This window comes from Schistocerca cancellata, chromosome 9 (assembly GCF_023864275.1).
Source record: "Schistocerca cancellata isolate TAMUIC-IGC-003103 chromosome 9, iqSchCanc2.1, whole genome shotgun sequence".
In the NCBI taxonomy this organism is placed as follows: domain Eukaryota; kingdom Metazoa; phylum Arthropoda; class Insecta; order Orthoptera; family Acrididae; genus Schistocerca; species Schistocerca cancellata.
This window is the reverse complement of record NC_064634.1, coordinates 220,343,959-220,358,434: the sequence shown is the minus strand read 5'-3', so window position 1 is coordinate 220,358,434 and position 14,476 is coordinate 220,343,959. Positions and strand designations below refer to the sequence as shown.

Below are 14,476 nucleotides of genomic sequence, written 5' to 3'. Positions count from 1 at the left end.
CAAAACGGCGTACACTTCGCTGCAGAGATACATACTGTAGCAAAAACTGTTTTCATGTCTAAATTGATTTGACACTATACTAACAGAGGGCTTTTATCAACAACCAACAAATAAAATTACGAAGTAGTTTAATGTGACTGACGTGACTGTATGCTTTCGCAGGCGTACCCGAAGTACGAGTTCGAGTACGGGGTGTCTGACGGGCACACAGGGGACCACCACTCCCAGAAGGAGCACCGCGACGGAGACGTGGTGACTGGCGAGTACTCGCTCAAGGAGGCGGACGGCAGCGTGCGCACCGTCAAGTACCACGCCGACAAGTCCGGCTTCCACCCCGTCGTGCACCACTCGCACCACGGTGAGAGACTCCGATACTATTGTGGTCTTGAGTTCGAAGACTGGTTTGATGAAATTCTCCATGCTAATCTATCATGTGCAAGTCTTTTCATCTCTGCATAACTACTGCAATCGGCTTCCACTTAAACCCATACAACCCGTAGCCAAGCCTTGTTATTACTTTACAACTTTTACCCTCCATACTTACCTTCATCACCAAACACGATTCCTTGATGCGTTCGAATGTGTACTGTCAACTGATCCCTGTTCTTGTGCCCTAAAGCTCTTCACTTCCCAATTCGATTTGCCGGCCTCGGTGGCCGTGCGGTTCTAGGCGCTCCAGTCCGGAGCCGCGCTGCTGCTACGGTCGCAGGTTCGAATCCTGCCTCGGGCATGGGTGTGTGTGATGTCCTTAGGTTAGTTAGGTTTAAGTAGTTCTAAGTTCTAGGGGACTAATGACCTCAGCAGTTGAGTCCCATAGTGCTCAGAGCCATTCGAACCCAATTCGATTCCTACCTCTTCGTTAGTTATTTTATCGACCCATCTAATCTTCAGCCTCCCTCTGTAGCACCACATTGCAGAAACTTCTATTCCCTCTTTGTCTGAACTGGTTGTCGTCCAATTTTCACATCCACACGAGGCTACACTCTTGATAAATTCCTTCAGAAAAGACTTCGTAACATTTATGCTAGATGTGAATAAATTTCCCTTTTTCACAATCGTTTTTCTTTAAACTATTAGTCTGCATTATGTATCCCCTCTATTTCGTCCATCATCCGTTATTGTGCTTCCCAAATAGCAGAATTCATGTACCACTTTTAGTGCTTCATTTCCCAATCTAGTTCCCACAGCATTACCGGAATTAATTTGTTTACATTCCCTTACCCTTCTTTTACTTTTGTTTATATTCAGCCTCTTTTCACGACATTATCCATTCCGTTCAACTAATATTAAAAGTTGTTTCTAACCTCTGCTAACGTCAAATTTTTATCTCTCCTGTCTGTACTTTTCCTTTCCAAGTTTCTCCCCGGTTTCCTTTACTGCTTGTTCAATGAGCGCCTACATTCAATGAGCGCCTACAGATTGATAGACAACGGGGACAATCTCTAACCCTGTCTCAGTTCCTTATCAACTTTATGGATGCAACGCAGGAGTAAGAGTGAAGAACAAGAATGTGCTGATGGTTGAGCAAGAATGTGCTGATGGTTGATCCAAGCTACGCACTAATACGAAGAGAAGATCATAGTTAGGGATTCTCGAAAATAAATTCCTGTATATTCAGGAACAGTCTGTTGTTTTAGAGGCGCTGATGGAGATGGAAATGTACTGCAATGCTTACTTTAAAGATTGCAACACTTACAGCCTTCCTTTTTTTTCATCTAGTTGTCTACAAGATCGTCAAAGCTGTAGTGAGATAAGAAAGGAAGCAAGATTAGGGTTTCACGTTCCGTCGATGACGAGACATTTAGACAGATCTCAAGCACCGGTTGGGAAGTGAGTGATGTCAAAGAAAATGCTTCCCTTTCCACAGAACAATCTCTACCTTTATCTTAAGTAATTTAGAGAAGCCACGGAAGACGTAAATCTATGTGGACGAATGGGGATTTGAATCATCATTTTCTAGAATGCGTCTCTAGCGCCTTTCCACTGCGCCTTTCACCGAGCCTCGCTCTTATGTCGGCTAATTTATACCACTCACATGTGTGTGGTTGACTGAATAGTTTCATCACTCGCGAAATTTCGTTACAAACCCTTGCTTAGTGTTATTCTTAAGCTACTTGTAAAAGGGACCTGACAATGATCATTGATTAAAGCCATAGTTGCTTTAAATATTGACGGTTATCGGTTGCTGCCGTTATGGGCCATCATCAGATACTGTCAGCTGGTTTACTGTATAATTCCTGATCTTCAAGTCAAGTATTTTTGTACTGAGGCAGCCATACACGGCGACGAAATTGTTTCAGAGCAAAAATTCTGAAACCATCTGAAGGTGGCCATAATGATCGAGCCAGTAGTCGCCAGTAAGTACTACATCGCAACTATGACTGTCGTAAATAGTCAATCCTAACTTTCCAACAATTGTTGTGTCTCAATGTCGACACTATGTCTACCCTTACAAAAAGAGTTGAATTTCTCGAAAAGTAATGTTATTTGAATTTCGTATCTGAATTTTTCTCTACAGTCAAATTAAAATGAAGCACTGGGAGGATTTATCATGCACAGAAACAGAAACTTAGCGAAAAGTTGACTATGTAATCTTCCGAAAAGACAGAGCTCCTGCGCATCGTATCATTTGTGTTATTTTCTTCATGTGAAACTCTGTCATTGATGTACTAGCAGGGATGGCTTCAATGAAAACCAGAATTTATGAGCCTCACTCCTTTAGCTACTTGCCAGCTCAGTAAGTTACCGTATCATGATCAAGTCAACTATACTCCAAATTTGTAGAAGAGAAACAGAATGACTTTTGGTACAGATAATGAACTAAGTCATTAGTTCTATGTACGTTCGGCAACAAATGGAAGCCAAATCGAACAGCAGTAAAGTTACGACGGTTTTTAGATTGTCTTATTTAGTACGTATTTGAATAGTTGATTGTTGAGGCTTGTGTCGGTAAATGATAACAAGTATGTATTTGAAAAGTTGATTGTTCAAGTTTCTATCGGTAGTGATACCAACGTCTTTGTCTGTGGTTTTACGGACGTGGGGTATCTTAGCTACATTTCGTACTAAGCTCTACAGCGAAGCATACACTTAAAATGCCGAAGGGCTAATGTTTTGAAGATGGTCCTATTAGATGTGACAGAAATCCTTTGCTTTGCAGCGCTAATACTTGTATTTACTCCTCCTCAGGTTACGGGGCTGCTGTGGGAGGTGCTGGACTAGGACGTGGGTATGGATACTACTGAAGGTGTCCCGCTGGGTTCCAGAGCATATCGACAGTATTCCTGTAATGGACGTATCGATTGATGTTTTATGTTAACATCTTAATGTCAATAACTGTTCATTATTATTCCATTGAATACACTTTCTTGATTGTGGTATTGATATAATCTGATGATAACACAGTGAAATTTCTATCACTGAAGGTACAAGCTATCTTATCATCAAATGAATCAGAATGGTGACATTGTTCTTATTTTCTTCCTCGTGTAAATATAATCTGTGTTGCATGTTGATTTTATACATTTTTGTACTGTTTATGTAATATATCTAAAAATAATAAAAACAGATTCCTGTTAAAAAAAGAACAGCTTCATTTTATTTAGCTTACGAGATAAGGCTCCTCTGTTTTCTTTTTCAGTTATGAAATCCGAGGAAAATATCGAGGCAGATAAAAAATTGTTTTGGATAATCCAGTTTTAGAACAAGTGTCTCAGATATCGTATTTAGGTTATGCTGTAGGTTTTGATTTGCACCCTGTTATTGAAAATAACATACACAAATTCCAAGATTTCTGTGGTACCATTAGCAGAACACTAGGCCATAAAGTACAAAAAGAAACTATCATGACATTCTGTAGACTAATGGTGGTTTCCGTATTATCCTACGGAAGCTAGGTTAACACACACACACACACAAATAAAAAAAAAATGAAATTCAGAGAGCAGAGATGCGATATATTAAGGAATCAGATCGCCCCTGAAGAGCTAGTGCTGATTAATTAAGTTGCGCAATGGAATTTAAAGAAAGCGATAATTTATGGGTCTATGAGGATTGTATCTGTTGCGTGGGTATTACTTTACTTTCTACTTACCTAATGATATGGGCTTCATTAACTGTGAAAGGAATATCAAGGGGTAAAATATATTCATAATGTATTCCATAACTGGGAGTTTAGATATTGAAGGAATTAAACATCCATTATAAACAGTGCTGAATCCAGTATTACACAGTTGGCCAAGCCACCATTTGCTGGCAAAGTTCTTAGGTGGATGGGTGTAGCAATTTAATTACGCCGATTTTCCGTCGTCATTATCCTGTCGCGAAGTTCAACAACAAGTATGCAGTAACTGCAAAGCCAAGAGGATGATAGCTAAGGAAAGAATATTGCTGGGGCAGAGCGACCGATCATTATTTCCATAAAGCCAACGAGTTGACCTGCCTATCCAGCCCCATCAAGCTGTTGGTGCAAAGTGTTCTTACCGGAGTCAGAGATCATGGTGCGTCGTGCCATAAAGGTGTCAGCTCGAAAGGGCACTCAGTCTCTCTTCAGTCTGGATTTCAAGTCTCCCCTCCTGTCTAGGGAGCTGAAGTGTCCTCCATCATCTCCGCACCCTAGGTCTGTTGTCTCTCGTCCCTGTCAATTGAGTCCTAGAAACTCAACCCCTCTTGGCCTGTCGGCTGTTTTTATACTTACTTACTTTTAAGGTCTTCTCCACTCTCCTGCAGTTGCCCCGAATTCCCACTCGCCAGCTTTCACGATCAGGGCAGTCTTCATCTTCCTCTGACAGACCTCTCTTTCTCACCATTCCAATTACACCTACATATTCCATCGCTTCCCATAGTCTGTTGATGGTACAGAATCATATGGTCCAGCTGCGCAGAATATTTAGCATTTTAATTGCTCCTCTTGTGTGTTGGGTCATGGATTCCACATCTGCTTCACAGCTTCCCGAGGAATCGATAATCGATCCTAAGTATTTAAACTTCCTTGAGGCAGTACTATATCCCTTCTATCTCCTCCCTCTACTAGATATTCTGCTTTGCTTATATTTGTTCCAAGACCGAGTCGTTCAGATGCTTCCATTAACTTATTTATCATATATTTGACGTACTCTTTGCTTCGTCCTATCAGTACCAGATCATCGGCAAATAATAATGAGTAGGTAGTACCAAGCTGGAAGATAAATCACACACTTCCGCATGACTGATTCCCCCATTCCAATATATACTAGATACGTATTTCAAACGGAGTCGGCGACATATTGCAGCCCTTTGTAAATTCTTTCGATATTTGGAATGTCTCACTCAAGTTTCTCACTACATTAACTGCTGCGTACGATTGCTGGTAGATTCTTTGAATTAGGAGTATCTATTGTGCTCTACAACTGTATACTCCATCGCTTCCAGTAGTTCGTTGATTGGTACAGAATCGTATGCTTTTCCTAAATCCAGAATGTTTGGTGTACCTCTTGACCCTTGGAATACACCTTCTCACTTGTTTGTCTATGACTGAAAGTATGACCCACACAGGATAGCCCAATGGCCTCCTGTTCCTCTCACATCTTTCTCTCAATCTCATTCTCCAACCTGTTCCTCAGTGTGGTGCTGACAGAAGCAACAACACTAGTTCCCCTATAATTATTTGGGTGCATCTTCTTTCCTTTTTTGTAGATAGATACACACCACTGCCTTGGTATTTCCTCTCGCTCCACAAAGTGTCAGAAAAATTTAGATTTAAGTTGTAACAGGACAGCCTCCTCTAGCATTTCTTTTCCTCAACAGTAACTGTCGATACCAGTATCATTTTTTTCGAATTTCGGGTAGCTCAGTATTATCTCAGTTGCTTTTCTGAAAACTTTCATATAATTTTATACACAGTATGTTATATTTCAAGCTAAAATTTATGGAAAGTAACTGCTTTATAAAATATTTTAATTTCGATGTTATAATCAATAAGTACTAGTTCTGAATGTACAGTTAAAATTTTTTTAGAAATACTTGAAATTACATGTTATTTGTACATTGAAAATTTATATTATTAATTACGCAATCCTGAACTGTTTACTATGTTTATTTCTAAATTCGTTTATGAAATAATAATCGAAATCTAAACTATAACGAAAACTAGCTGGGTTTCATTTTTTAAGAAAAATCGTAATCCCTTTGGAATATTGTTACTTCTGCAGAGTGTGAGGCTCGTAATCTGGCCCTGATGTAATAGGACGTATTTTTGTTTGGTAGGTACAAACAATGCAATTTCGGCTTTGTTAAGGTGAAAAATCAAAATACTGTATGATATACTAAAATACGAGAAAATCTGTGGAAAATATATTTACATTGAAACATCCCCTTAGAAAACATTAAAAATTACCGTGCCAGTAAACCTCTTAAGTTATGTGATTTTCAAACAGCTGAGGAAAACTCAACGTACTCAAACAGTTTTCTCTTTACTTATTCTGATCATCACTAAACTGACACACAATATTTTTAGCGTAACACAATCTGACTTTCAGTAATTTCTACAAAAGAATGGCCCTGACTAACAATAACCTATACCTTTCATGAATCACTTACCCCACAAAAACCTTCGTCACTCGAACTACTGCAATGCAGCGAGCGCCAATAATGCCAGCTAAATAAAAGATTCTAACTACTGAAGGCACTAACTACTGATAGGCATAGTTAGCAACTGAAAGATTTTGGTAGAGAACAAACAATTTATTTACCTTAATACTGTTCAAAAGTATCATATATATCCATCAATTAATGATAACCATCTTTACAAAATTCCTTTTTCTGGCAGACACACATCTAGATCGTCCGCTTATAGTAACCTCTCAAAACTCTGGCATCTCTCTCTCCATATCCACCACTGCTGGCGGCTCACCTCCAACTGCCCAACTCTACGTGCTGTTCACATCCAACAGCCCTACACTACACTAACGAATATTCCAACAATGAGTTGAAACAGCCACAGAATGCACACAGCACAGTCAGTGATTTTCATACAGAGCGCTACGTGGCATTACCAACATAAAAACCTAAACAGCCTACTTACATAGCCCCCACGCTCCCCACAAAAAATTTTACAAATTTTTTGGGTAATGCCCAATAGTGATTAGAAAATTTTTTTCATAATTACAATACCAAATATCAAATGCATACACTTATTGATATAATGTTGCTCACATGCAAAGATTGTTATCACAGGCCATAAAGACAGTCCTGATAATTCATGACAGTAGTACGAAGTCTGAGCAGTAAAAGAAAATGCACACAGAAGCAGTGGATTTCCATTCAGTCTTGAACAAGTAGTGTTGTCCTCCCAGCGGAAAGACAGTGCTGACTCTTGACATGCCGACAGGTAATGGGCCACAACAGAGCAAACCCACTTCAGAGTCAGTCGAAGTTTTGAAGAATATTGGTAGGAAGGTCACCACAGAGCAGATCCACAGTATTTCTTGTAGAGATAATGATATTGGTGGGTCACCACAGGTGCAGACCCACTGTAGTCCTTGTAGAGAGTATGGTATTGGTGGGTCATCAAAGGTGCAGACCCACTGTAGTCCTTGTAGAGATGGCCAGCAGTCATCTGTTGCGACTGTGTGGGTGCTCAGTCCCCAACGAAGAATCTTGCTGATAATATAGCAAGTCCATAAACCACCACCTGTGCACTCACAAAGGTTTTGGAATTGTCCTTAGAACCAGCAGTGCTGTTAACAGGTTCCTTGCTGAATTATCAACACACGTGCGAGCGGAAACAGTCCCCCTTTTTTTTAACTTCTCACATACTGTGCATATACTATGACCAACAGAAAGGTGTGCAGTGAAATGAAGCTTAATTTGAAGAACTGGTGTCTAACAATTACAAATTTATGACATGAGAATAAAATTACAAAGGCACAAAATACATCATTAAAGAACATAACAATACAGATAACATTTGTATTAATACAGACTTTACAAAAGAATAGAAATAAACATATACATCAGTATTACAGGAACGATGACATAAGTAAAGAAATAAAATAATGAGAATAGTTTTCGAAACGTTAACTTCACACATGAGCATTAAAACAGAACGGAATAAATAACGTCTAAACATCTTTACAAACTAAATAACATATCATTAATGCAAATTATATTTGACGATAACAGTATTCCTCATCATAGTGAATGTAGCTTTGCATTAGAAAAATTCTAACAAAGCTCTTATCAGCTGAACACATAAAAAAGGAAAGGACAGGGTTTGTTTTCAGTATAACATTTGGTACTGCAGTCAAACCCAAAACTTCATTCTATAGATATTATTTCAACATTTGTCCCACATAAAAATCCCAACTAAGCATGCTTTCTGTATTTATATGTTGACATATTTCATACCTCAATATTTATTTTCCATTATCTTACCTCATCATTTATTTCCAAGAAAATCCTACCTAAACCTGTTGTCCCTAAACCCTCCTTTTTTGTTCATATCCTCTTTCAAAATAATTATTCTCCATTGTACACTACTTTTTTGACCAAACCTTTTTCTTACAGCATCTCAATGCATTTCTTCCAGTTCCTCACAAATTCTCTTATATAGCCTACCCCATCTTAAACTAACTTAAATCTACTGAGCTCAGATGCATAAACTAAGGTACGAGGCAATGCAGGAGCACAAAACAACTAACACAAACAGTAGTGATAAAAAATTATACAAATAGACAAAGAAAGCAGCAGTATATCTAAATTAGAAAGGTAAATGCAACATTACAACCAATATGAGTCAATGTCCAGCAACAAGAAAAATAAGTCAGTAGTAAAACTGGCTTAATACAACATGAAATTCATTAGGACAATGCCTGTCAAACAGCAGCAACAAATGCAATAACTTATACCTAAATATGACAAAACTCAAACAGAAAAAATATTACACTAGAGTGATGCATCACTATAACTTACTCTACCAAACAAGTTACCAAGTCGTTGAAAAAATTATGTATGCAATTCCTGTGAAGGGAAATGTCTCTTTGTGCTCCCGTTTCTAAGGAAGTAGATCATAAAATTATTATTTAATGCATCTGTAGACAGAAAACAGTGATATTAGTACATATATCAAATTTTATTTTAACCCATGCTGCAGTGCAACTAGAAACTAGATATTAAACAAAATGAGCAAGTATATATATAAAGCAAAGCATGAAATGTCATTCACTAGCCGTATGTCATTTCAGTAATTATCAGCAATTACGAGCTCCAAAGTGTAGTTACATGTCTTCAAGTATGAGCGTGTCGTATTTGCGATGCTTTCTACAAAGAAATGTCTCTGCTTTTCAAAATGCGAATGTTGCAGGTGCAAATGCACTGCCAAAAAGCACAGAGGAACATGTTGCAGACACTAATACATTGTTACTGTAATTCATGCAATGAATGGAACAAAATCAGAAACAAATTGGGCAACAGCTTCAAAAGTTAGACTTAATGGAACAAAATCAGAAACAAACATACCAAAAGCTTCAAAAGTTAGACTCAATGAAACAAACGCTTGAACAAAGACGTGAAGATTTAACAACTGAGATACATAACGTCGAATCGAAATCTCAGAAAGTTTGTAATGACATAAAAACACAAATTTGTGAGCATTTTCAACATATATTCTGTGCCATGAAAATGCATTACAGAATCACGAAGCAGCTATAAATGAACTGCAAGTTGTTGTTCATGCAAATCGCGACACCTTGCAAGCTAAAATTGACTCAGTTGCATCTACCGATTCGGTTACGCAACTTGCAGAAACTTAAAGGACACAGTAGATGCTCTAAAACTTGGTTCAGAAAACCACACGGAGGAAATCACTTCATTATCAGAGAAAATAACCGAACTTTCAGATCAGTTCACTAACTTATCTACCAAGGTGGATGATGATCTGAATGACACAAGACCGGTAGCCTTCACTGACACAGAAGAGCATGAACAAATTAAGAATTTTAAACAATATCAGAATCAAATCAATACACAGAACAAAAGAGAAATCCGGGAAGTACAAAATCAGTTGATACAGGTAATACAAGAATTACATATTTCAGAGGAGACTCACGCTCCAATACGGGAAGAGGGACTTAGAAATACGGAAAATCCAGTAAATAATAACACAGGGCACTTCGGAAACTATGAAAGAAATTGGCAAGATGCACCGAATTTTGAGACGAAACCACCGACAAGACGTAACAATGACCGATATGCGAATCGCCGACATGATTTTGACTATAAGCTGTTCATTACTAAACGTAAATTCAAAACATTTAACAATTCTGGCAACGACATTCATCCACAAGCGTGACTTTATCAATTCTCTCATTGTTTTCCTCCCAACTGGTCATTAGAGCACAGATTGGAATTTATGTGTGGCTACTTAGAGAATGATCCAGCTGCAAGAATGCGATCGGTCATTCGCGATTGTCACAATGAAGGAGAATTTTATCATGCCTTCCTCTCAGCATACTGGTCTCAAGCTACTCAAGACTGAGTAAAACATAGCATCATAATGATGAAACACTTTGAACAACTCAATTCTCGTGTCTTGTCAAATATTTTGAAGACATGTTGCACAAGAATAAGTATCTGTCAAACCCATCCAGCCCCTCAGAACTCATCCGCATTTTCTTAATCAAATTGCTTGAACATTTATGACATATTATTTTGGCAGGACGTTGCAAAGACGACACTGAAGCTTTTCAGGGACTCTTACAAGAATTGGAAATTGACTGAAAATCGCAGGACGCGAAACCAGGAAAACAACAATTATAGGTCACATCCATCACAATTCCATGACGAGAGAAATAGTAACTGGACACGACAAGGATATTCTTACAACAAAAATCGTGACCAAAACAGGCACCACCCATATGACAACCGTTGGCAGATTAATAATAATGACAGGGAAAGATCACCTCTCAGCACTAATGACTATGACAGAGACAACCATAGAAACAGACAATATGGGAACCAGAACTATTATTATCAAGGGACACAGAATAATTTCAGACGCAAATTCTCCACCATGTGACCGACAAGAAAGAAATTACAGACATGACGACAGACGATATAATCTTAACAACAAACCAGAATTTAACCAAAATTGGCGTGATTCAAACAGGGCAGGGCCCCCTCGACAAGTCGAATTTGTAGAAGTTAGGTCTCCAAATCCCAGTAATGACAGGCGACAACAAAGAGGCAACAGACAATGACCTGCACCGCAGGCGGCCAGTTACGCCGCCTGGGCTTGAGAAAAATAACATAGAAGCTAACCTAAGAGAAAAATTTCAGTATTCGTTACCGATGTATACCGCATGGTAATTGCGTTGAAGTTGAAACTCTGCATACTAGGAAGAGTAAAGGATTATACCACATTTCACATGTAAAACCATTTATAGAGAGATAATCTGCTTTTAACTGAGTCTTTGCCATAAGATTTCTCACTTCACGTTAGTAGTACACTTTGTCACACTTAGAAACTGCTAACATGTAACAATGTTTTAAAGTTAACTATCCGGTCAAGAACAAAGGGAACTTATTTAAACAGTAATTACGAATGCATTTTGATAGTGAACAGATGACACAGTGTTATTGTGTGTACATTCTTGCCTGTTAGTTGCACGATTACGTAACGACTATAAGGCTTACATATTTCGAACATAGACTGCTAATGAGATTTTAATGTAACATTTTGGTTTACTTGAAAATACATTTTGGATTTAACGTACTTCCTGTGAGATTACAAATGACTTAGTATTTGGTTTGTTTGAGAGCTACACGATTATATTACGACGCTACTAATGAGTGACACAATTTACATTGTTGCTTTTGCGCTGTATCTGTTTTATATCTGCACAGTGTTTCTGTATTATTCTGGAAAGTAAAACATGCTTTAGTAGTAACTCTTGTGGTATAGCTACAATGAGATAGGTATTTTTCGTTACACAACAATGCTTCACAGTACAGTACTTTCGTGGTCACGGTAATGTACGTAATAACTACTATGTCTATACGTGTAGCATTTCATTTTTGTTTATTGTGAGGTAAGTACATTGACTTCTACAGGACTTTGTCTACGGATAACGATAATTGCGACACTTGGCACATTTTTACCGTTACGTAATGACTCAGACTGTCTCACAACAACACGCACTGTTTAGCGCTACAGTACACGTATTTTAGTGATTGATTTTTGTATTTGGAACATTTTTTTGAAAGATTTTTGAATTACAAACATACAAAGAAGGTTTTCAGCGATACATTTCATTCCATTGCCGTAATCTGTAACACCTGAGGGTATAATTACATTAATCCTCAGGGGGTACACGCCTGACTCGTATACTAAGCGTGTGGCAAGCGTTAGGAGCCTTAGATAATTTGGTATTTGCTTATACAACTTTACACATTGGTATCACATTCTCTAACACAGAATTGCACAGCTGTCTGATCATTTAAGAGAGATAAACATTTTTTTTTACTTTCTCAGTGACACATATTTACGTAATTACACAGTTAAATTGATTCACACTTAGGAAGTTGTATTTTGTCTGTACTTTGTGAACTGTTCATAATTTTTTGGAACCATTGTGATACTATGAGAGCTTTGAATTATGTATTTGGTAAGGGATCATGATTTCTGAAGTATGTGTGAGGTAGATGACTCTATTGAAGCGAACAGAGAGAATTTTTAAAGGTTTTGTGATTATTGGAGGAAGCTATGACGATTTTGAGATTTGATTGATGTGTTATGATTATATTATTACGACGACGATGTGTATTATGCTGTTGAGGCTTGTTTATGATCAATGAGATGATGCTATATGAGGAATTTGATTATCCTACATATTTATTATGATGAAATATTGAAGAAGTGTCGACGAATATGTATATGTGTAATAAGGTAAGGAATAATGAGTAGTGGTTAGAGACTCTGATTTGTGAAAAGGATGTTGGAAACCAAGAATCGTATTGTAAGAGTTATGAAATGTGTGTACATGCGTGAATGTATCACAACACTGTTATTCATGAGATTTCGTTTCTACACATTTCTACTGCAATTTTTAGACCTGTGAATTTTTTTTTATTATATATGAGACTGTCACTGTAGCAGAAACTGCTGTCGTAAATATTTCGCTAAGGAAGGTAAGTCACCTTGACGTAATGTGCTGTAGGCGCCCAACTGTATGACAGTCACCTGGAAAAAAGCCATTAGTGTGGGCCTTTCAGAAGCACAACAACAACAAAAAAAAAACAGGCCATTAACACCATTTTCCGAGTCGGGATGTGGTTGGACCTTGTTGGTTCGTTGGAACTGAGCAGCGACATAGTCTCCACAGCACAAAGCCAGGCCAGGGCTTTTGGTGGCGGGCATGCACTGTTGCATTTGGAGGCACTAGCTATGTGAGCGACTTTTCACTTTCCTCTGAAGCAGGATCCTCAAGTAATTAGTTGCCTGTTCTTAAAACTAGACGATTACGATTTCTTCGTTTTGGTGGATTGTTCTTTCCTCAGCTATTGACGTTTGTGCTAACAAGTGGTGTGTGTTGTTACCTAGAACCCACAGCCTTCTTTCGTAGTGATTTGACAGTTGTGACTTGTGTTTTCTGTATTCTTTTAAACTTGTCTTGAGTGGTATGTGATGCCTTGATCTTGGTGAGGCCTTTTCCGAAGTATGGGTATTTTGGTTTACTCATCATCAGCAAATATTTACTGTTATTTGTGCAGTTGGATCTGATGGTTGGAAATCGGTCAGATTGTCGGTCGGTCATGAACTGCCCCAGGTTGTGCTGCCTTCTGTTATATGACCTTAGGCCTGGGCTAACTGTCCCACTTCACTACACCCATAAGGGACCTTCTCAGCCGATCCTGGAGTATTTTCGGAACACCACTTGTTACTGTTTTAATTGCTTTCCTCTTTTGTAATTTTGTAAGTACTGTGCTTTGCCTTCTCTAGTGTATTAATGCTGTTTTAATGATTGAAATTAGATCTTCAGCCGTGTTGTACTTAAATTTCTTGTTTGCTCTGTGTTTAGGCCTTCAGCTGCGTTTGTTTTAAAATATGCTGCTTTCAGCTGTACTGTGGAAATTCCTGCCTCTGAGATTTCTCTCTAATTATCTTGAGTTCTTAAAATGGCTTATAATCATACTGTGCAAATGCTTATCTTAAGGCTTGTCTTTAATTATTTTGAATAATTGTTTGGGCCGTCAGCTGTGAAGATGGTTTTCTGTTGTACTGTGTAAATGCTTGTCTTTAAAGGTTGCCTTTTATTATGTTGAAATATTTTTGGGCTTTCAGTCGAGGAAATAATTTAAATTTTTTCTTAATATGGCTTTCAGCCGAAATTTGTAAATGCTTGCCTTTTAAAGAATTTTCTTTGCTGATCTGTAGTATTACTTGGGCCTTTAGCCGAAAAGATATTTTAATTTTACTTAAGTAAGGCCTTCAACCATTTGT

The 14,476-nt window shown here is 38.1% G+C and overlaps 2 protein-coding genes across 4 annotated transcripts in view; both read left to right on the top strand.

Moving 5' to 3' along the window:
• LOC126101297 (uncharacterized) overlaps positions 1–14,476 on the top strand; it is a 557,599-nt gene that overhangs the window by 341,417 nt on the left and 201,706 nt on the right. The window lies entirely within an intron of this gene.
• The window catches only part of LOC126100743 (cuticle protein 7-like), a 200,190-nt gene that overhangs the window by 139,766 nt on the left and 45,948 nt on the right, over positions 1–14,476 (top strand). For 2 of the 3 annotated variants that reach the window (XM_049911367.1, XM_049911365.1), the window contains exon 3: positions 163–358. The exons of the other annotated variant lie outside the window; for it this stretch is intronic. In XM_049911367.1, the coding sequence (XP_049767324.1) occupies positions 163–358 (196 nt within the window). The remainder of the gene's footprint in view (positions 1–162; positions 359–14,476) is intronic. 3 annotated transcript variants of the gene reach the window in all.